The 26,791-nt window shown below is 46.1% G+C and overlaps 1 protein-coding gene and 1 long non-coding RNA gene across 16 annotated transcripts in view; both read right to left on the reverse strand.

The window, feature by feature from the left end:
- The window catches only part of BPTF (bromodomain PHD finger transcription factor), a 144,742-nt gene extending 136,695 nt beyond the window's left edge, over positions 1-8,047 (reverse strand). For all 15 annotated transcript variants that reach the window (XM_007125971.3, XM_024130490.2, XM_024130487.2 and 12 more), the window contains exon 1: positions 7,432-8,047. In XM_007125971.3, the coding sequence (XP_007126033.2) occupies positions 7,432-8,047 (616 nt within the window). The remainder of the gene's footprint in view (positions 1-7,431) is intronic.
- Positions 8,048-12,871: 4,824 nt separating this feature from the next.
- LOC114487641 (uncharacterized) lies at positions 12,872-24,149 on the reverse strand. The gene is made up of 4 exons (XR_003682867.2): positions 23,656-24,149; positions 20,282-20,419; positions 19,827-20,075; positions 12,872-14,278 (listed from the first exon to the last, which is right to left on the reverse strand). It is a non-coding gene; the product is annotated as an uncharacterized lncRNA (long non-coding RNA).
- Positions 24,150-26,791: the final 2,642 nt, after the last annotated feature.

Consider the following 26,791-nt stretch of genomic DNA (forward strand, 5'->3'; position numbering starts at 1 on the left):
AAAATGGCATGGAGGACAGGAACTACCAGAGAGCTGAAATTATCAAGAGCACTATTTCTACTTTAACTGACCCCTGTAAATAACTAAAGTAAATGTATTATTTATTTTAGCTCTAGAATAAATCAGATGTTAGGTAAACTGAATGTTTTGAATGGGCAAGTTAAACATTTAGTAATTCTTTTAAAGGGGGGAAAATAAGGCTCTATTTTCATGTACATTTTTATTTAATGTGGTCCTTAAAATATTTTTATACCTTGTGAGTCAGTTGACAGCTTTCGACAGAATAAAATACTACCTCACTACATTGTAAGAAAGGTCCCTATATCCCTACAGAATATCCACTTTCAGTTCAGGAACAAATCAACAGACAATAATAGCTACTATTTATTGAATCTTTACTATATATATGCCAGGCACTGTTCTAGGCACTTCACATGCATTAATCCATTCAGCCTTCACAACACCCTGAATTCAGTACTATGATATCTCCATTTTACAAAGGAGGAAAGTGAGGTACAAAGAGTTGAGCAAAATGCCCATTATCACAGAGCCCAGATTCAAACCCATGAGGACTGGTTCCAGATCCTTCACTCTTTAAAACTCTGTGCTACATGCTACCTCCCTAGATCCTTGACATTCATAAAAGATTTATCTAAAATCCTGAGACTCTCACGTATCATGACAGCCTAAGATTTTGTGGTGGGCTGACATATGTGGGTGCCTCCGAAGCCTGCCAGACGCCCTCACATTGACTATGTGGAAAAACGACTCCACTTACACTGCTCCTTCTCTGACAAACCCTGGTATAAATTCTCCAGGCTGACCTAAAGCAATCCAAAAATCGTAGATATTTTGGAAGATTTACAAACCAGCTCTCATTCATCCTACGAGAACTGTTTTAAAACCACTGTAATGAACAAAATAAGTCTGGTTATAAAGATTCTATTAAAATTGTATTTGTAATAATCCACCTATTCCACTCCTAGGATATCTTGTCCAGACAAAAACCTATACACGAAGGTTAGCAGCAGGATTATTCATAACAGCCAAAAAGTAGAAACAATTCCAATGTCGATGAATGGATGAGCAAAATGTGGTATATCCATATAATGGAATATTATTTAAATATAGTGCTGTTACATGCTCCAAGATCCATAAACCTTGAAAACATTATGCTAAGTGAAAGAAGCCACATATTGTATGATTCCTTTCATAAGAAAGTTCCAAAAGAGACAAATCAACAGAGAATGAAAGTAATGGTTGCCAGGGGATGGAGCAGGGGAGGGAGAGAACAGGGAGTGACTACTATGGATATGGGTTTCTTGTTGGGGTGATAAAAAATGTTCTGGAATTAGGTAGGGATGATATATTCACAACTCCATGAATATACTAAAAACCACTGAATACTACACTTTTTTTAAAGGGTGAATTTTATGGTACGTATACTGTATCTCAATAAAGCTGCTATTTTAAAAATGCAAAAGTGTGTGTGTGTGTATATATATATAATTAAAAAAAATTTTTTTTTGGCCACTCCAGCTTGTGGGATCTTAGTTCCCCGACCAGGTGTTGAACCTGGGCCCTCGTCAGTGAGAGCTCAGAGTCCTAACCCCTGGACCACCAGGGAATTCCCAATTTTTTGGTAATTTTTAAATATAATTTTTATTAAATACTGCTAAAAAATAATTCAGTAATTTAGATGTCCAATGTTAGCTCTTACTGTTACTATTTTTAAAAATCAACCAGCAATCAAAAAATACTTGAGGGGCTTCCCTGGTGGCACAGTGGTTGAGAGACCGCCTGCTGATGCAGGGGACACGGGTTCGTGCCCCGGTCCGGGAGGATCCCATATGCCCCGGTCCGGGAGGATCCCATATGCCGCGGAGCGGCTGGGCCCGTGAGCCATGGCCGCTGAGCCTGCGCGTCCGGAGCCTGTGCTCCGCAACGGGAGAGGCCACAGCAGTGAGAGGCCCGCGTACCGCAAAAAAAAAAAAACAAAAAAAAAAACTTGAGGAATGTAACTTAGTATCTAGAAAAATATATAAAATAATCTGATACATACCAGTAGACAAAACAATTAAAATATTATATTTAGCTATATGCATTTTAATACTATCTGCATTTTACTATCTTTTAAAGTGCATTTTCTAAGTTTTTTTTTAAAAGAAATGTTCTGTCTCCTGAAGCTTATCATTTTAAAGAACTGAAAGCATGAAAAAAATTAGAATAATGAGGGTCAGTGCTAAACTAGTGCTAAATTATGAAGATGAGGCTATAACTGCTATAAAAGGCATTCAAAGAGAAGAGAGGACTTCCCTGGCGGTCCAGTGGTTAAGACCCCGTGCTTCTACTGCAGGGGGCGCGGGTTCGATCCCTGGTCGGGGAACTAAGATCCCACATGCCAAGCGGTGCGGCCAAAAAAAAAAAGAGAGAGAGAGAGAAAGAGAGAGAGAGAGAGAGAGAGAGATAGAGAGAGAGAGAGAGAGGAGACCAAGGCGAGCAACAGAACTCTGGGAAGACTTCTAGGAAGAGATCCCGGAGCATGGCTAAGGACCAGGGAGGGAGCAATCTACCCCACGCAAAGAGGGCATCTACTAGGATTTGCTCCTGTCTATGTCACCCAGACTACCAGTCTGCCACCACTACTACCACCTTCTCACCCCTGGCATCCCCCCACCAAGGATCTGCAGTCACAGGGAGGACATGGGGTCTTGAAGAGGGAGGAAAGGCAGACCTAATGGAACAGACCAGAGCTCCTGGCCTTAATATCCTCAATCCTGCTGCACACACACATTTCAATACCCAGCTCCACTTCCAAATATACACCAGAAGAGTACTGAGCCTGAGCTGTACACAGACCATCTATTATTGCATACCTCAGACACACCTCTCTAATACCCACAGGTCATGTTGTCCAACTTTTTAATAACTCTTTGGGGGCCGCATTTTCTTTCTTTTAATTCTCACATTTAACCACTTCAGATACCAATACCTGAAAACAGATCTCATTAATTTCCCTTATAATCTTGAATTCCTGTTCCTACTGAAAGCATTGCCACTCTTACAGAGGCATATCTGATGCATTCCTCTGTCTACACTTCTGATGCTGGAGAATTCTGAAGGACCTCCTGAATTGATCTTCCCATCCAGGGCTACAAAAACCCATCCACATTCCCCACCAGTTATCTGTCCTCTTCCAATCCATCTTGCAGAACAGAAGTAATGCTAAACTTCCTGATGTCCCCCTGAAATCACATCCCGCTTGTTTCCAGATCTTCTGATTGATCCCCAGTACCCACAAATGAAATAGATCTGAAATAGACAGGAGGGTGGGAAGGGAGGAGACTTCAGAAATCACCTCTTCCGTTAATTCTCTCAATTTGTGGGGGAAAGAACTGGCTGCATTGGTGATTTAACAGTATCCACGATTTGATGTGGTTTTGTTTCATGCTCCCACATGGTGCTGATAGGAATACAGCAAATCCCTTGGGTGTTCCAGGAGTGAAAAATGACTGAGGATCACTGATCTACCCCGACTGTTATCCTACAAATGAGGGAGAGAGGAGATGCTATAGCCTGGTTCTCTAAGTACTGCCCAACAATGGTGCTTTATTTTTTTATTTCCTATTCACATACTCAGGCTCTGGCTAAGCCAGGTGACTGAAGACTGCCTGCACTTGAGAGTCAGCGCCTTGCTTCACCCTGCTCCCTCCCTGCTTCTGTCCATCCTCACTAGCCACATGCCCATCCAGGAAGCGTAGCCCACACCAACTCCCCCAAATAGGGGATGACCGCGCCCTCCTTAAAATCTCCACTGCACTTTGTACCTCACTTGTAGCAATCAGGAATTCCAAGCACAATGAAAAGATATTTGGTTGACACCGGTGAGAATAAATACTGCCACCAGGTAACAAATTCTGCTTCAGATAAATCTACAATTCATTCATGGCACCTACGCCACCCATCTCCACTGTCATAATCCTTACAGCACAGGTCCCCAACCTTTTTGGCACGGACCGGCTTCGTGGAAGACAATTTTTCCATGCACAGGGGTGGCGGGGGCGGGGCGGTGACGGTTCAGGCGGTAATGTGAGCGATGGGGAGAGGCAGATGAAGCTTCGCCCCTCGCCCTCACCTCCTGCTGTGCGGGCCGGTTCCTAACAGGCTGCGGACCAGTACCGGACCCGGGGGTTGGGGACCCCTGCCTTAGAGGACATAAATCACTAACTCTCCCAGGGCAGCACCAGGGCTTTTGCTTTCTGAAGCCATCAGGAGCTCCAAATTTCAAAATACCACCTAGGTATTCTCAGAAGTTCCACACAAGTTAAATGCAAGAACTATTCTGTTTAAAGTCTGATTTAACTTTTTTGAATTAGAAAATGCTTGATTTCAAGGTGCTGTCAAAACTTTACCAAATGCCTATTCAAAACAGATTTTCTATACAATCCTTCTCAATGTACTGGCAAACTATGTCATAAAACCTACAGGCTGAAATAACTCTAAATTTTAACGATAAAAAGAAAAGCCTTATTCAGCCAAATGCCTTGAATTTAAGCAAAACTAGATGATTTCAATTTTGTATTAACAAGTTGTTATACCTATAGTAATATCTGTCATGTGAGTACCTTACGTACCCATTTAAAATTTTTCTCCATTAAAAGGAAAACGTTTCACCTCCAGTGAATAAACTTTTTTAAATATATGGTTTTAGAAAATTAAGCTAGTAACATCAACCAATGTCTTCGCATCAACAGGTATATTACCTACAAAGTACTCAACATATGAATAGATGAATGAATAATTTCTTATACTAGGAATTGAATATTTAGTACTTAAGCCAACATTCTAGTTTACAAAGCTTAATCATCTTCTCTCAATTACCAATAAAGTATATTCCTCTGAGCCCTGACGATACAGCTGGATTCAAATCCACCAAACATATTTATTTATGAGCTTTGGGGATATCTTAAACCATCTAGAACATTTTTCCTTCCAAAGCACATACATACACATTTACCTAGAAGTACAGACAATAAAACTAATGAAACAAGTGCTTAGCCTAAACAACTCACTGTCATGCATTGTTATTCTAGGCAAGTAGACATATTCTAAAAGTTTAGAACGCAAAATGTATCATCTCTTCCACCATAATCTTGAGAAATAATGTTTCAAAAAGTAAAACATCTGACACGTTAACACCACATCCAATATGAAACAGCAGCTCAAAACACACTAACTCTGCTACTAAAAACAGTCCCTGGTCAAAGTATCAAAATCTAATTAGACCAATATTTAGTTTCCAAAATCCAAAATATTTAGGAATTATGGCACCCACAGTAGAATTAGCACAACTTCATCTATTACAAGTTCTCACCTACTAACAGTCATCTGTCCAACCAATCTCTGATGAGCACCGGCTGTGTGTGAGACGCTGTACTAGGAACTGCACGGGGTGTAAGATTAATGTAAGGATATATAATCCATAATTTCACATAAAGATAGGACAAGCATACACAGGTGGACTACGAATGTCATCAGAAAAAATGAAATGTCACGGAAGTACATAAAGATATAAACATCTTTTTAAAAAAGGAAACCTAACCACAAACTGTAATTTAACTCAGCGTATACACGGCTCTCAACCCTAAATATTATTTGCTAGGCCTTCAAAGAGGAGTTAAAGTTAGCTGAACCACCCTGCCAAAACGCCTTAGCTCTGTCTCATCTGAGAAAACTTCCTCCAATAGTGTAATGTACTCTCCGCGGGTCTTTCCATTCTGGGCTGTTGGTAGAAAAGACCACGTGTGATTTCCTAAAGTAAAAACTATTACTATAAAAGATGTACTAAAATTAAGTTGGCAAGAAGTGAAGAATGGCGTGTAGTCCCTTCTACATACAGGACACAAACACTTGACTTTGACTCACTCCCTTCATTCTCCTGCCAGCTCTCCCCACACCCGACCCCAAAGACAGGCAGATACTGTCAGGCAAAAGAAATTACCTTTTTCATGTGCTGTTAGGACAATCTAAACAGGTTTACATCTGACTTAATACTCATACTCCTCCAATGAGTATTTAGGCATTTATTAAAAAAAACAGCGACACATTTAAATTTAACCACCTCTACTATCCTAGTCTCTTTTAAAAACAAGTGACACACCTTTATCACTTTGTTAAGATCCTATTCCCTCATGAACTTTACTTTGTAAATGCTCTGAAAACTGGATTCTAATTTAGTTAATCCAGATTAACAAAAATATAAAGGAAAAGTCTTGCAGGTTATCGCTGTAAGTTACGGTTTTTTTCACAATTTAGTCAGCCGCAAGCACGTATTTAATACAAAGCCGCCATTGTGTGTGTATGTGTGTGTTTTTTAAATAAACAAAATGTATCTCAGCACCAGCCTAGAGGAACTCTGAGAAAATAGGAGAGGAGTCACCATGGAGAAGTTCATTACACATCAGGGAGGACGATTATCGTCAGAAACAGAATGAAAATAAAAAGTCATTTTGCAATAAATCTCCCTATACTTCTGCTGTGTGACTTGGGAGTTGGTCCAAAAGTTCATCTTCAGCAATTGCGCCTGCATGATCAGCTATACGTCTCTGCAACAGGTGACAGGAAATTGCATTTCTCAAAGGGATCAAATTAGTTAAGACGCATGTTCCTGAGGTCTCTTATTTTATTTTGCATTTTACCGAAATGATTTTGAATCAGACGAAATACTAAATTTGTTTTGGTTTCCTTTGGTGTTTCTGCTTTGCTTTTTAATCGGCCATTTACCCGCAACTGTTGCACGCGCCCATTAGCACTCAAGAATAAAAACAAACACACAGGACCAGATAAGGCTCCCCTACTAACCCAACTGATCTATTTCCTTAAGACACTTTTAAAACCACACAGCTCGGGGGGTGAAGAGAAGCATGTTTTGTGTGTGTTTGTATGGCACAATCTGTCTAAATCCTGAATTCCCTTTTTAGGAACAGATATAGAATAAAAATCTAAAAGAAACCACATTAGAAATGCAAAGAGGTTTGCAAAAACAAGAGGCTTCTTTCATTCCAAAAAACCAAACCAAAACAAGGGGAGAAAAATGAATGCAATGGATGTGTGTGTGCCAAAGTTTCAACCCTGCCCGGTGGAGACACTGCACTGGCACAAATTTTTAAGAGGAAAAAGAGGGGGTTGGTGGGGGGAGAGGGAGAGAGAGCGCGAGTGTGTGGCCTGCGAACTGCAACAATGCAATCTCCATTTTGAACAATGCGCCTCTTTCCTCTTGTAAATCTAGTTTTTTGCCACTTGATGTGCCGTCGCATTTCCCCTCTGTCTGGGGGGGAGGAGGGGGTGGGGGGAGACCAGAGAGGGAGTGAGCGAGGGGAGAAGGGGGAGGAGGTGGGGAAGGAGTCTGCAGCAACTGGGCTGGGTGGGTACCTGGAGTGCTGCTATAGGTGCTATGGCTCCTGAAGCTGCTTTCCGTGCAATAACTGGCGTCGTCGTCGTCGTCGTCTTCCATCTCCTCCGGATAATCGGAGTCATCGTCGTCCTCTTCCATCTCATCCTCCTCGTCGTCCTCGGAATCCTGGGTCTCCTCAGCCTCGCCGTCCTCCTCCTCCTCCTCCTCCTCCTCGGAGACCATGTCCTCCTCCTCCTCCTCCTCCTCGCTCTCGTGGTCATCGTACACCACTTTGTTGACGGCCCTCCGGGCCGGGGTGGTCCGGGCCAGGTGGCCGCCGCCGCCCCCGCCCCCCGTCCTGCCGCCCCCGCCTCCTCGCCCCCCCCGGCCCGGGGCGCTGGTGCTAGGGGGGGCCGGCGGCGGCGGCGGCTTCCTCCGGCTACTGCTGCCCCCCCTGGGCGAGCTCAGCCGCGTCTTGGGCGCCACCTCAGCCTGGGCGGCGGCCCACCTGCCCCGGCTGCTGCCGCGGTGCCGCGAGCGGAGCCCCCCGATGGGTCCGGACGTGGGCGGCGGCGGCGGCGGCGGGGCCGGGGCGCAGCGCTCCGCAGCGGGAGCCGCGGGCTGCTTGGGCGGCCTGCCCCGCCGGCCCCTCATGTCGGAGCCGAGGCGGGGGGGGAAGGGGAACGCCGGGGCCGGGTGGCGAGGCCCGCGGGGCCGGGCGGGAGGGGCCCGGCCGGCGGAAGCGGGTGGAGGGAGAAGGCTCAATCCGAATTGCTGGGGCCCCACTCCGGATCGCCTTCAGCCGCCATCTTGTTTCTTCCCTCTCGCTCGGTGACTGGGGGAACCGACAGCGGCCGCAGGCCCGGAGCGCGGTCACGTGAGCTGCGCCGCCGACGAGCCTGGGACGGAGAGAGGCCGCACGGCGGCCGCTAGGGGGAGCGCGGCAACGCCGGGTCGGGGGCGGGGAGCCCCGGGCCCCCTCCGCTCGGCGTGGCTGGACTGCAGCCGCTGGCGGCTCCGGGGAGAGGGGCGCTCCCTCGCGAAGTGCCCCGGGCCAAAGGCCTCGGGAGCCGGCTGCCGAGCCTGAACTCACAGGGCCTCCTGCCCGCATCTCCCCTTCCCCGGCTCCAAGACGAGAGCAGGGAAGCCCCCAAATTCGTCCCCCTCCTGCCCCCTTGGGGAAACTGATGCTGAAAGAGCCAGAGAGGGTGTCGGGCGGGGGGGAGACTCCAGCGACCGAGGGGGCAGGGCAGCGCCAGCAGCGGAGGGAAATTACCTGGGGGCGGGGAGACGAGCCCCCAGAAATGTGAAACTCCGAAGGCTGGGCTCTAGAGAGTCCTGAAATTGATCCCAGTGACAACTACTCCGGGGCTGTGCCAGAAGCCACGCCCAAAGCTGCCAGACCCCGAGCGAGGGTCGCTCTGAGACTCTTCGGGTAAAATTCCCACCCAAAAAGCCTTCGATAAACTTCAGAATGCAACTACATTCCAGTCTCCTCCACCTTTCCCAGGGTCCCAGCTAGAAACTTGACCACCTCTGAAAGAACTTTTTTATTTGCTGTGGAAAGGGTAACTTCCCACCTCATACCTACTTTAAAATGTTGTATGTTTGTGTTATCGGGAAATAATTTTAATCTCTACCTGACAAGTAACCAAGTCTCGGCTAAACCCAGGGAACGAATCATAATGATGAAATTTTAGGCATCCCCAGACCAACGCAGGGAGACTCAACTCGCAGTGGTCTGGGGCTAAGAGCAACGTTTTATAAACATATTAATATTTATTGAAGCACGTGACCACCAAAAAGTGATTTAAGGAAAAATAGTTAACAGGATTCTGTCCACCAAGTGGCTTATTATAATGGAGTTAGAAGGATAGAACGCATATGTGAAATGAAAATGAACGTACAAGCATTAACTGCCAAATTCATTTATTCAGTATAGTTCCACGGAGCAGCAAGGGTGGCAAACTTATATGCCTTCAGGGGCCAGGTGACTAGTGAAAGTAAATCAAGTGAGCAAAGTGAGGACTTTGGCGGATGGAAATGCCTGTTTTGTTTAAAGAGCGCAGCTTTGGGAATGTGGGCCTAAAATGGCCAGATCTTCGAATTTTTCAAGAGAAGGGGGAAATGTGCATTTCACATGAAATCTCTTGATTTTTAAATGTTGGCAACTGTCAGTTTAAAAAACAAAAAACACTTCAGATTGATCAAAATGAATGCAGTTCAGATATAGCCCAGAATCTACACGTTTGCAACCTGTATCCTGCACTATATAAAGTACAACCCTATGTACTTAAATAGAAAGATATTAAAAATGGTGACAGCCTTCAGAGTTTACAATCTCATAACGGAGGAAACCGACTTTAAAATAGGTTCTCGGGACTTCCCTGGTGGTGCAGTGGTTAAGAATCTGCCTACCAATGCAGGGGACACCGGTTTGATCCCTGGTCCAGGAAGATCCCACATGCCACGGAGCAACTAAGGCCGTGCGCCACAACTACTGAGCCTGCGCTCTAGAGCCCGCGAGTCACAACTACTGAGCCCAGGCGCCTAGAGCCCGTGCTCTGCAACAAGAGAAGCCACCGCAATGAGAAGCCCACGCACCGCAACGAAGACCCAATGCAGCCAAAAAATATAAAATAAATTAAAAATAAATAAATAAAATAGGTTCTCATTAGGTATTATAAGTGATCTGGAGATTATTTAAAGTATACGGGAGGGGCTTCCCTGGTGGCGCAGTGGTTGAGAGTCCGCCTGCCGATGCAGGGGACGCGGGTTCGTGCCCCGGTCCGGGAAGATCCCACATGCCGCAGAGCGGCTGGGCCCGTGAGCCATGGCCGCTGAGCCTGCGCGTCCGGAGCCTGTGCTCCGCAACGGGAGGGGCCACAACAGTGAGAGGCCCGCGTACCGCAAAAAAAAATAAAATAAAGTACATGGGAGAATGTGTGTAGGTTATATGCAAATACTATGCTATTTTATATAAGGGACTTGAGCATGCTTGGATTTTGTTATCTGGGTGTGGGAGGGTACAGGAAGAGCTGTCCTGGACCAATTCCCCGAGGATACCCAGGGACTATTGTAAACAGAATCCAAGCTCTCAAGCTCTTGCCTTCCAGCTGGCTCAGTAGGCGTGAATTCCCTGGGTCATTCCACTGCTCCTTAAAGCCAGCTGCTTCTGGTTGTCGGGGTCCGCAATACGGGGCTAGTGAATCTGACAGGACAGCCAGTTTCTTTACTTATTTCACTGTAAAGTTAGTTCCTTGGTCAGATGCTGTTATGGACTAAATGTTTCTGTTGCTACAAAATTCGTAAGATGAAATCCTCCCCCCAGTGTGATGTATTAGGAAATGGGGCCTTTGAGAGTTAATTAGGATTAGGTGAGATCATGAGGGTGGAGCCCACATGAATGGGATTCGTGCCTTTATAAGATTATGAGAGAGCCTGCTTCCCATCTCTGCTCTCTGGTTGAGGATATAATAAGTCGGCAGTCTGCAACTCAGAAGAGGGCTCTCACTAGAACCCAACCACACTGGCATCCTGATCTCAGACTTCCAGCTTGTGAGAAATAAATTTCTGTTGTTTATAAGCCCCACAGGCTATGGTAATTTGTGATAACAGCCTGAACTAAGACAGACACCACGATGTATAAGATACCATGATGGTGAATAAGGTATTTGGTAAACCCATTTAGGATGAGGATGGTAAAGGCATGGCTGGTAGGAAAGGAAATCCAAATTCAGTATAAACCTCATCCCAATGAGGTTGACTCACTTAACCACCATGACAGAAATAATACATGATAATGATTCCTTCTAAAACGGGCACTCTGCAGTGGCAACAGTCAGATTAGCCTTGCTGAGGAGAAAGAAGCCTGTGATGAGCTCGTGACCCCAATGAGCAGGCACTGGGTTGACTAGGAAAAGGTCTTCATCCACCTGACCAGTCGTCTTGTTCACTAACTTATTAAAGCTTCTTTAGCGGTGGGGACATTTTTTTAAAAATTTATTTTATTTTGGGCTGCGTCAGGTCTTCATTGTGGCACGCGGGGTCTTCGTTGCAGTGCGCAGGCTTCCCTCTAGTTGTGGCCTGTGTGCTCAGTAGTCGTGGTGCACGGGCTCAGTTGCCCCGCGGCATGTGGGATCTTAATTCCCCGACCAGGGATTGAACCTGCGTCCCCTGCATTGGAAAACAGATTCTTAACCACCGGGCCACCAGGGAAGTCCCAGCAGTGGGGACATTTTGATAAATATTCATATAGGATACAAGTACTCTCACTTTCTAGGTCTATTCTGAGGTTCATCTATAGCTACATCCTCTCTCCCAAACCTCCTTGTCACCAGCCTAAGTCCTTACCCACCTGGCCCATGAACTGGTGTAGAGTCTTTCTCAAGGCAAAGAGAACCACAGAGTACAACTCAAAGCTCTGCCCACTGGGAAGACTTCCTTTTGCCACTTCCAAGACCATTTTCAAGACCATCTCCAAGTGTAGCTAGAACACCTTAGCAGTCCACTGCCAGCTGATACCATCTGTTAAACCAAGCTCAAATGTCTTCCTTAGTCACCTAGTCACAGGAGTTTTCCATGAGGCCATGGTGTGAATTGAGGGAGGAGTGGCAGTAAAATGGGAATAAACATACAGGCATACCTCATTTTATCATGCTTCACTTTACTGCGCTTTGCAGGTATTGTATTTTTTTTACAAATTGGAGGCCAACGTGGCAAGCAGCTGGCCTGTCAGCTCCCATAAAGTGGAGTGTTCCTTCAATGTGAGAGGGAATGTAGGCTGGGTGAGATACGACAGAGACAGAAGTGAACACGAGTCGACTTGGACTTGGGTAACTTGGAGAATGCTGTATCACAGACCTACAGGTAAGACTCAGAAAGTCAGCACAGGAGCTGGTTTAGGAAGGAAGTGATTAGCTCTGTGACCTTAGATGAGTCACCCTGATTGGGCCCCAGTTTCCTCACAGAGAAGTTAAGGTGCTGGGTTAGATCTGTACTTTCCAAGCCTTTCACATTATAGCACCCAATGAAAACTAGAGGAGCTTATTGAATGTGATAAAATGTTTTCTTTATAGAATATGATTATAATAAAAATGAAATACATAGCATTAGAGAAGATATTAAATTGTGAATTTGTTAACACTTTTCAAAAAGTCATTTTTATTAAATGAGAAACTTGAACTTGAATCCTAGTACCTAATTTTCTATTCTCAGCTTTGTGTTTTATTTTTTATTATTATTATTATTTTTTTTTTTTTGCGGTACGCGGGCCTCTCACTGCCGCGGCCTCTCCCGTTGCGGAGCACAGGCTCCGGACGCGCAGGCTCAGCGGCCACGGCTCACGGGCCCAGCCACTCCGCGGCGTGTGGGATCCTCCCGGACCGGGGCGCGAACCCGCGTCCCCTTCATCGGCAGGCGGACTCGCAACCACTGCGCCACCAGGGAAGCCCGTCAGCTTTGTGTTTTAAATAGCTCGTTCCTGACCGAGACTCTTGAACAGTGATCTCTTTAAATGACAAGAAACTGTAAAAGCAGTAGGTGACCCAAAGAAATTGAAACCGTCTTTGATAACCATTCAAACATTTACAACAGTAGAAATTATATTTAAGTTATATTTAAGGCTCTTCCTCTTCTTTCATTGACCAATGTGCTTATAAAATTTCTCGTGGATTTTTGATCCAGTCAGACTTGTTCATAGCTAGTATTTCAAAACAGTGATTGAAGCCCTAGTTTACAGAGCACAGACACTATTAGAATAGTCAGTTCACAGTCTGGACATCATTTGTGGCACATCGGCCACAGACAGACAAAATTATCCAGCATCAGAGTTTGTGAAGATGGAGTTTCTGAGCTGCCTGCGCAGAACCCCCTCCACACACACGCAACTCGTTCACAACTTCCTGCCCGCCGGTTGCGCCTTGCGTTCCTTGGGCACCTGGGACACAAACTCCTCCCGCATCTCCACGTAGGCAACGATGTGCCCCGCATCTGGCTGCCAGTGGTGGCCTCTTCCTCACATTCAGACCCCGCCCCCCTCTCTGAAGGTCATCAGAGGATGAGGCTGTAGTGAACAGGGGTGACTGGCCCGGAGGCTCCAGCCACGCTGGGGGGGTCGGAGGATGAACATCTCCGCCCGCCCATACCTCATTCACTGGGCACTAGTTTGTGTCATAGCTCCCTGGTTCGGCAGGTCTGGATTAGATCATCTCTACGGTTCCTTCCAATGCTAGCATCTGTGCTTATGACCCCACGATGCTTCTTATTTAGGTAGGCTGGATTTGGCTTACTGATGGGAAAATGAGGGGGAAATGTCTAGGAGATAGTTTGAAATGTGGACCGAAGCTCTAGCGAGATTAAAACTAGAGGTATGGGGCTTCCCTGGTGGCGCAGTGGTTGAGAGTCCGCCTGCCGATGCAGTGGACGCGGGTTCGAGCCCCGGTCCGGGAAGATCCCACAGGCCGCGGAGCGGCTGGGCCCGTGAGCCATGGCCGCTGAGCCTGCGCGTCCGGAGCCTGTGCTCCGCAACGGGAGAGGCCACAGCAGTGAGAGGCCCGCGTACCGCAAAACAAACAAACAAACAAACAAACAAAAAACTAGAGGTATGATTTGGGGGCCAGCCTCATTGAGATGAAAGTGGCAGCCACGTGGATAAGTTAAACTGCTATGAGAGGAAGTGCAGAGAGAGAAAGAGCACCTCATATAGACCTTGGAGAATCATTTACATTTCAGAGATGAAAGAACAGGAAGAGAAGTCTATTCCATGATGTAGAGAATGATCAGTCAGGGAATTCCCTGGCGGTCCAGTGGTTAGGACTCCGCGCTTCCACTGCGGGGGGCACGACTTCCATCCCTGGTGGGGGAACTAAGAGCCCACATGCCGCGCTGCATGGCCAAAAAAAAAAACAAACAGAGAGAGAGAGAATGATTAGTCAGTATCAACACTAACTTTGGGGGCCTTCCCTGGTGGCACACTGGGTAAGAGTCTGCCTGCCAATGCAGGGGACACAAGTTCGAACCCTGGTCTGGGAAGATCCCACATGTGGCAGAGTAACCAAGCCCTAAGCCCAAGAGCGCCACAACTACTGAAGCCCGCGCACCTAGAGCCCGTGCTCCGCAATGAGAAGCCCGCGCACCGCAACAAAGAGAAGCCCCACTCGCCGCAACTAGAAGAAGCCCACACCCAGCAACAAAGACCCAGTGCAGCCAAAAATAAATAAATAAATAATTTCAAAAAACAAAAACCAAAGCAAAACAACAACAACAACAGAAACACTGGCTTTGGGGTACGGCATAACCAAATGGAAAACAAGGGCTGATTGAGGAAACTGTACCCCAGACCTGTGAACCTCAAATCCTACTTTTCCTCTGATCTCTTTGACCACTCCCCTCGTTTCTTTTGTGGACTCATCTCCCTCCACCTACTGGCTCCAATGTCATCACAGTCAGACTTCTGTCCTACTTACACATTGCCTGGACCCTCTCTCCCACACCCGTGACTTCTGTTGCCACCCAATGAGCTTGTTTCCCAAACCAGCATCTCTTGTCCAGACCTGTGCTCTGATCACCTGTTTCGCAAGCAATCATTTGATCAGTTTTCTCACTTCCCTGGTACCAGAAGTAAAAGCCCTCTGAACTTAAACACAAATATTCTGCTCACCCATCAGTCCTTATTTAGGGAGGAACACAGCCTGGCTCCAGCTGAGAAAACAAACGCCATCTGGGGACCTAAATTGTTTGCACCTTTGGAAGTATTCCGTGCAGTGAGATAGGGTCACCAACTTATCCTGATCTGCTAAGGACTTTCCCAGTTTTAGCCTGAGTCTTGCATCCCAGGAAACCTCTTGGTTCCAGGCAAACCCGGTGGTTGGTCACCTTCCACGGAGGCGTCCACTGTGAAGTACTAGCAAGGGCAAAGTTCTGGAAAGAGTGGCTGTGTCTATACGTACAAACATTTTATGAATATTGGGGTGGCAGGGGAAAACAGATATGCTCTAGCTATTCCCTAGGGTGCCCAGAACATTTGCAAAAGTCTGCAGGAGCAGGTGGGGGCAATGAGGCAGAGAAATTTGGGTACAAGGTAAATGTGGCCTCATTTAAACCCACAGGCTGGAGAGGCCTGGGGACTTTTGGAATATAATTACATAGCCAAGGTGACACCACATACACAGTTTTGTCTAGGGCTTTTTTTTTTTTTTTTTTTTTGCGGTACGCGGGCCTCTCAGTGTTGTGGCCTCTCCCGTTGCGGAGCACAGGCTCCGGACGCGCAGGCTCAGCGGCCACAGCTCACGGGCCCAGCCGCTCCACAGCATGTGGGATCTTCCCAGACCGGGTCACGATCCCGTGTTCCCTGCATTGGCAGGCGGACCCCCAACCACTGCGCCACCAGGGAAGCCCTGCTGATGAATTTTGATTAGTTCAGGGCCGCATTGTCACTTGCCTGGGTTTGCTCTACTGATCCTCCCTGAAACTTGCATATGCATCTCTTTATTTCTGGTTACATGTGTTGCCCAAGTCATCACACGTATTTCTCTTTTGCATTTCTCCCACTGTGTTGTATTTGCTTGTTTACACATCTGTTCCACCTGCAGGTGGGGAGAGCCCACGGAGGGTAGAAATGCATCTTATTCATCTCCTCCCAGCATACCTAGCAGAATGGAGTAGAGACGAGCGATTTGTTGTTGAATGTGCAAAAGGAGAACCAACTGGTAACTTAAGAGTGAAGGATTATGGGACTTCCCTGGCGGTCCAGTGGTTAAGACTTCGCCTTCCAATGCAGGGGGTGTGAGTTTGATCCCTGGTCTGGGAGCTAAGATCTCACATGCTTTGCAGCCAAAAAACCAAAACATAAAAAGAAGCAATATTGTAACAAATTCAATGAAGACTTTAAAAATGGTCTGCATTAAAAAAAAAAAAAAAATCTAAAAACAAAAAGGGGCTTCCCTGGTGGCGCAGTGGTTGAGAGTCCGCCTGCCGATGCAGGGGACATGGGTTCGTGCCCCGGTCCGGGAAGATCCCACATGCCGCGGAGCGGCTGGGCCCGTGAGCCGTGGCCGCTGAGCCTGAGCGTCTGGAGCCTGTGCTCCGCAACGGGAGAGGCCACAGCAGTGAGGGGTCCGCGTACCGCAAAAAAAAAAAAAAAAATCTTTAAAAAAAAAAAGAGCAAAGGATTATTACAGGATTGAAGGGACTGGAACAACTTGATGGGTGAGGCCTGATGGTCTTGTATGTGCCCAGAGAAAGTGACATCAGCAGCAGCCAGGGGGGAGGGGAGGAAGGACTTGATCCAGGCAGACAAGCTATTCTGGACTGCGGGAATGGAGGAAGCAAATTTAGTGTGGTGGGAATGTCCATGGATGCCTTCACTTACTCACTCACTGGACCCAGCATGTTCGGGCAACAGTAAGAAGCCTAAATGGGGATTTCCCTGGTTGTCCAGTGGTTAAGACTCTGTGCTTCCACCGCAGGGGGCATGGGTTTGATCCCTGGTAGGGTAACTAAGATCCCACATGCCACGCAGTATGGCAAAAAAAAGACTAAATGTGTTGGGGCAACTCTGTAATCCGGGGCAGGTTTCTTGACCTCTATTTTGTCATCTGTAAAATGGGGATGATGACCACTGTACCCATCTCATAGGATTGTTATGCACATTAAACAAAAGAATGCACATGAGGAGCCCAGTACAGTGCCTGAAACTCAGCAAATGCTGAATAAAGTTAGGGATAATAGGGGCTTCCCTGGTGGCACAGTGGTTAAGAATCCGCCTGCCAATGCAGAGGACACAGGTTCGAGCCCTGGTCCGGGAAGATCCCACATGCCGTGGAGCAACTAAGCCCGTGTGCCACAACTGCTGAGCCTGCGCTCTACAGCCCGTGAGCCATAATTACTGAGCCCGTGCGCCACAACTACTGAAGCCCGCGTGCCTAGAGCCCATGCTCCCAACAAGAGAAGCCACCGCAATGAGAAGCCTGCACACCGCAGTGAAAGAGTAGCCCCTGCTCACCACAACCAGAGAGAGATAAGCCCGTGTGCAGCAAAGAAGACCCAACGCAGCCAAAAATAAAATAAAATAAATTTATTTTTTAAAAAAGTTAGGGATAATAATAATTATTATGATTCTATAATTATTATTTTATTAAAGGAGAACACTGAGACGTGTGTGTACAGTGACATGGAATTGTCCAATGTTAAAACTCAGGAATCAGGTCTGGATTCAGCCCTGGGGCTACCACATAACAGCATGATCTGCATAATTCTTTAACCTCTCTAAGTCTTAGTTTTCCCAGCTGTTAAAAATAAAGAATAGGGCTTCCCTGGTGGCACAGTGGTTTTGAGAGTCCGCCTGCCAGTGCAGGGGATGCGGGTTCGTGCCCCGGTCCGGGAAGATCCCACATGCTGCGGAGCGGCTGGGCCCGTGAGCCATGGCCGCTGAGCCTGTGCCTCCGGAGTCTGTGCTCCGCAACGGGAGAGGCCACAACAGTGAGAGGCCCGCGTACCGCAAAAAAAAAAAAAAAAAAGAAAGAATGGTACTTATTGTTTAGGATTGTTTTAAGGACTAAATGAAAAAAATTCACATAAAGCATTTAACACAGAGCCTGGTAACATGGTAAGTTCTCAAAAAGTTTGTCTTTTGAATATTATCTTTTAAGTACATGGAGGGTAAATCTCTACCATCCCATTGTCTCCCTGGGAAGAACACTGCAGTTCACAACAGCCCTGAGCCCTTCTCTGACTTATCCTTAAACTCTGTTGGCTAAGTGAATAATCTATTTGCAGTGACAGCACCTTAGATATGTTTTGTTCTTTACATTTGATGCACTTCTTTTGTAAAATAATTATTTTACTAGTTATACAAGAAAAGAATTAATATATTCTCCTGATTTAAACAATTAAAATATTATAAATTCAAACCTAAGCCAAAATGAGATCCACTAGGATGGCTGTAATTTTTTAAAAAAGGAAAATAACAAGTGTTGGTGGATGTGGAGAAATTAGAACCCTTATATATTGTTGGTGAGAGTGTAAAATGGTGCAGCACTGGGGAAAATACGTTGGCAGCTCCTCGAAAGGTTAAACATGAGTTGCCATATGACCCAGCAATGCTACTCCTAGGTATATAGCCAAGAGAATTAAAAACATGTTCATGCAAAAACTTGTACACAGATGTTTATAGTAGCATCATTCATAATTGCCAAAAAGTGAAAACAACCCATCAACTGATGAATGGATATATCCATACAATGGAACATTATTCAATCTTTTATTTATTTATTGGCTGCACCCCGCAGCATGTGGGATCTTAATTCCCCAAGCAGGGATCCAATCCGGGCTCCCTGCAGTGGAAGCATGGAGTATTAACCGCTGGACTGCCGGGGAAGTCCCCTATTCAATCTTTTAAAGGAAGGAAATTCTGACATATGCTTCGACAAGGTTGAAACTTGAAGACGTGCCAAGTGAAATAAGCCAGACACAAAAGGATAAATACTATACAATTCCACTTATATGAGGTTCCTAGAATAGTCAAATTCATAGAGACAGAAAGTAGGATGTAGTTGCCAGGGGCTGTGGGAGGAGGGAAATGGGTGTTACTGTTTAATGAGTACAGAGTTTCAGTTTGGGATGTCGATAAAGTTCTGGAGACGGATAGGGATGATGGTTGCACAACAGTGTGAATGTACTTAATGCCACTGAACTAGACAGTTTAAAATGGTTAAAATGGTAAATGGATTTTATGTTTATTTTTCCACAATTAAAAAAAAATGATACTTAATGAAAGAAGCCAGACACAGAAGCCCAAATATTGTATGACTTCAATACATGAAATGTCCAGAATAAGCAAATTCATAGAGACAGAAAGTAGATTAGTGGGTTGCCAGGAGATGGGAAAGAGGAAATGGGGAGTGACTGCCAATGGTTACAAGGCTTCTTTTTGGGGTGATGGAAATGCTCTGGAATTAGATAGTGGTGATGGTTGCATAACCTTGTGAATAGACTAAAACTCACTGAACTGTACAATTATTCGGTGAATTTTATGGTATGTAAATTATATTGCAATCAAAATTAATAAAAAATAAATAAGTGGTACAAGGAATGGGAAAATATATATATAAACATGCTTTGTCTTCTTTAATTAGCTCTCCTCACCGTTTCCGCAACAAAGTTACTCTCAACTGATACTATTATTATCAATTAGTAAGGTTTCTAGTCCCTTTTCTAACATTTACATATATATATCTCCAGAGAAAATATGCAAGGTTGATTCGTTTTTTCTTTGTGATTTTGTACTGTTTAAATTTTTTCTTTTACTGTGTCTGTGGTTCCACAACTTCCTTGCCCCGCCGCCCTCAATGGACTTTCTTTCTGCCTCATTTGGACTCTGCTCAAATTAACCTAGTTTTCTCTTTAATCAAGTCTTCAGGAACCAATTCATTACCATTAAAAATGATCTAGGGCTTCCCTGGTGGCGCAGTGGTTGAGAGTCCTACTGCCGATGCAGGGGACACGGGTTCATAGCGCTGGTCTGGGAAGATCCCACATGCCGCGGAGCAACTGGGCCCGTGAGCCATGGCTGCTGAGCCTGCGCGTCCGGAGCCTGTGCTCCGCAACAAGAGAGGCCGCGATAGTGAGAGGCCCGCGCACTGCGATGAAGCGTGGCCCCCGCTCGCCGCAACTGGAGAAAGCCCTGGCACAGAAACGAAGACCCAACGCAGCCAAAAGGAAAGAAAGAAAGAAAGAAAATTTAAAAAGCAGCACCAGGCTGCTTTCCAGATAATTTAACAACAAAAAAAAAAATTCTTTTTTTATTTTTGGATAATGCAATCACAAAGAATGTTACCTGACCAGTAAAAGACAACGCTTCTGAATAAAAACATATGCCAGCAGGCTTACCTGATGATAAAGATAAAGATGATTGCAGCTGAAAGCTTCATCTGCCAGACAATGGATTTAGATGTTCTGTGCTCCCTGAAAGCTGTGAAAAATGTATCGCCCGGCATCTTGATAAAGAAATCAATTACCTACCTCGTTCTGAATGAAGAGAATGAGAGGATTAAAAAAAGTAATAACAAAAATGGCAAGAATAAAACAAACTGGGAAGAGACATATGTTTCAAGCTAGTATTGCGTTGCCTGAAAATAGCCTTTATGCGTTCAGATATTCAGGGTGATTTGTTATTCCTTCATTCCTGAGTCCTCCGAACTCATTGGGAACATTTATCCTAGAAGCAGCCAGCCGCCAGCTTTCAACCACACCCGATGTCATTTTTCTTAGCTTGTCAGGACAGTTACCCAGAGTGGCCTCTGCCCCTCCCTACCACAGGCCATCCCATTCAAGAATTCACAGCCCCTGCTGGCCTGGCCGTAGAAAACGAATTTAGTTTGCAGGAGGAAGCTACACATGATCTTTTTTCCTGAACTGGGTTTCCATCGTTATGGAGTTAACTCCTTTTGCCCTTCACTGCTCTCTGAACAGCCCTGGCAAATAGGAAGTGAAGGAGGTACAGGTTTTTCAAAGCCCCATTTAGTCTTCCTACCGGGTCATTTTCACCGAGCAACACAGGGACGGAATAGTTTTATTTCCTGATCAATTACAAGCTACCCTCAGTAACTTCAGCCATTTCATTATCTTCTCGCCCTCACAAATGCCATCTTCTCAGCCAGGAAGCTATAAAGCCAACGTCTTAGGAGGTTTAGAGTTTTATTAAACATTTATTTGCTTTACTCAAAAGTGAATGTATGTTAGCTTGATCATAAAACGAATGACCTTTTTTTTTTAGGGGAAGGAACGTGGCAAATGAAACATGGGACTCACTTGCCAGCTGATGCTGAGGGGATAATATAAATAAGAGGCTTGTGGGGGGAAGCTTCCCACACCTTGGCTGGGATAGTGTATCCATGGATTGAGGCTGGAAGGAAAGGATCTGCTGCTCTGGGACCACGCGCGTGTGTGCATACACACACACACACACACACACACACACACACACACACACACACACAGTGGATTGACCTCAAGAGCCACCACGGCCAGGCTGAACCTAATTTCAGAGGCTCTGCCCTCAGCCAGGGCTACTGTAGTCCTAAAGCTGTCACTACCCAGGACTGCACCTTGCTTTGCTGATTCTCTACCTTCTGTCATGTTTAGAAAACTAGACCCAGATCACAGAGGCACGGAATGAAAGGTAGTCTTGCAGACATGCCTCAACCTGTTTGTATAGACGGAATCCCCTGGCCAGAGTTGTGGCCGAGAAATGAATGAACAGAATCCCAAATCTAGCAAGGGGCCTCAGACCTCCTGCAGCTCGGTCTTCTACCTGATCCCTCCACTAGGGGACCTGGGGCTCAACATCACTGAGGAGGGGGCTAGCCAGGAGGCAGGGCATGGGGTGCCAAAAGTATTACTGGCTCCTCAATCTAGCCCCACTTGCATTACTTTCCTTAAAGATGTCAGACGTATCTTTGCCCTGTAAACACTCAGAGCGCATTTTGATCAGAAGAATGTTTAAGTTGTGTCATGGAAGGATTCGTGGTAAGGCTAGATTCGAAATGGTTTACCAAGAAATTGGGGTGTAGTAGTTAAAATCTAGATCGCTCTGGATTTGAGGGGATGGGAGTTAGAAACAGATTTCAATATAAGTCTTGAGAAGTTGGAAGACACGGCAGTGCCCTTAGGCTGGGGCAATGCTCCTGCTTTCTCCAGGGGCTGATGAAAAGGTCCAGCCTAGCCTTCCGGGGCATCGTCTTCCACTGGTGACATCCTCATCCTTCTGCCAGACCTGCCTAAGCCTTGGTCCAGCAGTTCCAGATCAACGGCAGGCACGCCACCTCCAGGCCAATCCCCAGAACTGTAATTTTGTGAGCTAGACTGACATTCTGGGTCTCGTTCATTCTGGGCAGTGTATCCTTGAGACGTAGGGCAAAGAATCCAGTCTTCTGGGATGGGGACATCCTCCCCTATGCAATTCTAGAATACAGGGTTTCTTGGGGCTCAAGAATCTGGGTGGTCCCTCCCCTACTTTGCCACCCTGTTTCCCCTGAGTGACCTCAAAAAGAAATGGGATTCCTCTGGTACCAGCCTCGCTCTGTGTTTTGTGTCGGGGATAAACAACTCTTTCTTTTTAACTTGGCCTTGGCCTCCCCCAAATCAGCCTGGCCTGACATCCTCGAAGCCAACCCTTCCGGCCTGTCTCAAGAAGTCCCCAGCTGACCTTCTGGGGAAGACAGACTTGCTAGGGAACTAGGTGGCCTTCAAGGAGGGGTGTCCTTCACCTGACAGCCAGGCGTGCCCGCGACACACTCAGCTCATATCATGCCTCGTCACAGTCTTCAAAGACTGGGATTCTCACATTTGCCAGCAGAGCAAAACTGTTTAGCAGATATCCTGTCACAAAAGCTGGGGACGGCAGGGAAGTCCCGCCTCCAAAGCCCCATGGCCTGAGAACTTTGCAGCCATGCCAGGTTTGTTGCTGCTGGTCTAAACAACTCCGCAAGACCATCATCCAGTTAGCTGAAATCCAAGCTGCCCCAAAGGTAAGGTAAGGAATGCACAGGATCCTCTTCCACCTGAGGCATCAATGCCTGGGCAGCTGGAACCTGCACAGCAGTGCTGGGCTCAGATAAGACACTACTTGGCATGTCACTAAGGATCATTCAAAATCCTTAAAAGAGCTTTTGGTGGCCCTGCGGTCTGAAAACTGTCCCTAAAATCCATGAGGCCTTGAATCACAGGTACTCTGGCTAAGAATAGACCGCAACGGTCCTAAGGGCTCATATACCCTCTCCAGGCCCTCATGGCGCCCACAGGCATCACATCTTTATGGCTGGGGAAGGGAGACCCTGACTAAGTGGGTGACTCTACCCTCTATACTGGACCTTTCTTCCGGGTTCCTGATGGAGTACATCAATCAAACTATAGAGAACTCTCTCTGCTCCCTGCCCACCAGGAAACATGGCTGCACCACCCACCTTAACTGTAAAATCTGCTAACAGTTCAGCCCATTCCCATGTCCAAAATACACTGACAGGGCTTCCCTGGTGGCGCAGTGGTTGCGCGTCCGCCTGCCGATGCAGGGGAACCAGGTTCGCGCCCCGGTCTGGGAGGATCCCACATGCCGCGGAGCGGCTGGGCCCGTGAGCCATGGCCGCTGAGCCTGCGCGTCCGGAGCCTGTGCTCCGCAACGGGAGAGGCCGCAACGGAGGGAGGCCCGCATACCACAAAAAAAAAAAAAAAAAAAAAAAAAAAAAAATACACTGACACACGCTTACCGTGGCTTCCATTTCTTGAACGTTCTAAATCACCAACCATCTTACCAGCAAATGGTTAGGACCTCAAGGGCTTGCACCCTAGGGATGTACATCAGAGTCACCGGAAGAGCTTTTAAAAAACAGAATTCCTGCCATAAATAGATATTGATGAGGTCATTTGATTTTCAACAAAAGCATCAAAGAAATCCTGTGGGGAAAGGAAAATGTTTCCAACAAAGGTTGCTGGAAAACTGGATATCCATACCAGGTGAAAAAACAAATGAACCCTGACCCCTTACCTCGCACCATACACAAAAATTAATTCAAGAAGAACCCTAGGGCTTCCCTGGTGGTGCAGTGGTTGAGAGTCCGCCTGCCGATGCAGGGGACACAGGTTCGTGCCCCGGTCCGGGAAGATCCCACATGCCGCGGAGTGGCTGGGCCCGTGAGCCATGGCCGCTGAGCCTGCGCGTCCGGAGCCTGTGCTCCGCAACGGGAGAGGCCGCAACAGTGAGAGGCCCGCGTACCACAAAAAAAAAAAAAGAACCCTAGACTTAAATATGAAAGCTGAAACTATAAAGCTTCTAGAAGAAAACAGGGGAATATCTTCATCACTTGGGCGTAGGCCAAGGTTTCTTAGGACACAGAAAGCAATAACCATAAAAGAAACATTGATAAATTAGACATCAAAATTTAAAACTTTTGCTCATTAAAAGACACCATTAAGAAAAGGAATAGATGAGCCACAGGCTGAGTGAAAATATTCTTTTCTTTTATACTTTTTTTAAATAAATTTTATTTTTTGGCTGCATTGGGTCTTCATTGCGGTGCGCGGGCTTCTCACTATGATGGCTTCTCTTGTTGCGGAGCACGGGCTCTAGAGCGCAGGCTCAGTAGTTGTGGCTCACGGGCTTAGTTGCTCCGCGTCATGTGGGATCTTTCCCGGACCAGGGCTTGAACCTGTGTCCCCTGCATTGGCAGGGGGACTCTTACCCACTGTGCCACCAGGGAAGTCCCAAGTATTCTCAAAATATATATTTGACAAAGGAGAGATATCCTGGACATAAAAAGAACTCTTAAAACTCAATAATAAAAACAATTCAATCTTTAAAATAGGCGAAGGATTTAAAAAGGCATTCCACAAGGGAAAACATATGAATGGCCAATATATACATGAAAAAGTGCTCTCCAACATTTAGTCATCTGAGAAATGCAAGCTAAAATCACAATGAGATACTTCTATACTCCCACCGAAATGGCTAAAATTCAAGACTGAAAATAGCAAATGTTGAAGAGGGTAGTAGAGTAACCAGAGCTCCCGTATATTTTTGGTGGGAGTTAAACATAGCACAACAACATTGGGAAAATGTGTGACAGTTCCCCATAAAATTAAACATACACCCTACCTTATAACCCAGCGAACCTATTCCTATGTATTTACCCAAGAGAAATAAAAACACGTGACCACACGCAGACATACAGTTGTACAAAAACGTTTATGGAAGCTTTAATTGTAATAGCCCAAAAGTGAAAATAGTTCAAGTGTCCAGGAGAATGGCTTAAAAAAAAAAAACAACCCTGGTATTTCATACAATGGATTACTATTTACAGGAAAAAAAAAAACAAACCTGGTATTTCATACAATGGATTACTATTTACAGTAAAAATTACTATTTACATGGAACAACATAAACAAATCCCCAAACCATTACTTTAAGTAAAGGAAGCCAGACACAAAAGAAGACATACCATTTCACTCTATTTTTGTAAAGTTCTAGAACAGGTAAACCTATGGTGAAAAAAGAAATCACAATAGATTGTTACCTCTGGGGAGGTGGAGGAGGGATTGAATGGAAAAGTGTACGGGGTGATAGTCTGCATCTCCAGAGGGGTTTGGGTTATACGGGTGCATGCATTTGTTAAATTCATCCAAGGGTATATTTAATATCCGTGCATTCCATTGTATATAAGTCTTACCTAAACAAAAAAAAATTTTTTTTAATTTTATTTTTCGCTGCGTTGTGTCTTCGTTGCTGCGCGCAGGGCTTTCTCTAGATGCGTTGAGCGGGGGCTATTCTTCGTTGCGGTGCTCAGGCTTCTCATCGCAGTGGCTTCTCTTGTTGCGGAGCACGGGCTCTAGGCGTGCGGGCTTCAGTAATTGCAGCACGTGGGCTCTAGGGGGCTCCAGTAGTTGTGGTGCACGGGCTTAGTTGCTCCGTGCGGCATGTGGGATCTTCCCGGACCAGGGCTCGGACCCTTGTCCCCTGAACTGGCAGGCGGATTCTTAACCACTGTGCCACCAGGGAGGTTCTCTAAACAAAATTTAAAACTCATAAACAAACACATGATATGTATGATGAAGTACACTCATGTTTGTAACTTACTTTGACATGCATAAAAAATAAGATGGGTTGATGGATGACTAGACAGGTGGGGAAAGAGATAGATGTGTGATCAAACAAATAGTAAAATGTAAATTATAGAATCTTATCTTGGGTATATTGGTAATTATTGCACATTTTTTTTCAGTTTTTTTGGGGGTGGTAGGAACGCTAAACTGAATTGATTTTGGTTTCTTAAGTGGATACATGGATGTTTGTTAGACTTTTGTCATATTTTTGTTCTCGAAATAGTCCATAATAAATTAATTAATTAACAAACACATAAATGAGTTACCAGGTGATTGTGACTCTGACACTCCTGGGTGGGAAAAATCCCACTGTTGGGCTCCGAGAGCTCAGAGATCTCCGTGTGCAGCATGCTGAGGAGCTACACGACGCTTATCCTGGGGGGAGAGAGATGAGTTTCCTATTGCTGCTGCAACACCACAAATTTAATGGTTTAAAACAACACAAATTGGGCTTCCTTGGTGGCGCAGTGGTTGAGAATCCGCCTGCCAATGCAGGGGACACAGGTTCGAGCCCTGGTCTGGGAAGACCCCACATGCCACGGAGCAACTAAGCCCGTGCGCCACAACTACTGAGCCTGTGCTCTAGAGCCCACGAGCCACAACTACTGAGCCTGCGTGTCACAAGTCCTGAAGCCCGCGTGCCTAGAGCCCGTGCTCCACAACAAGAGAAACCACCGCAATGAGAAGCCCGCGCACCGCGACGAAGAGTAGCCCCCACTTGCTGCAACTAGAAAAAGCCCATGTGCA

Source organism: Physeter macrocephalus, chromosome 14, assembly GCF_002837175.3.
Source record: "Physeter macrocephalus isolate SW-GA chromosome 14, ASM283717v5, whole genome shotgun sequence".
Lineage (NCBI taxonomy): Eukaryota > Metazoa > Chordata > Mammalia > Artiodactyla > Physeteridae > Physeter > Physeter macrocephalus.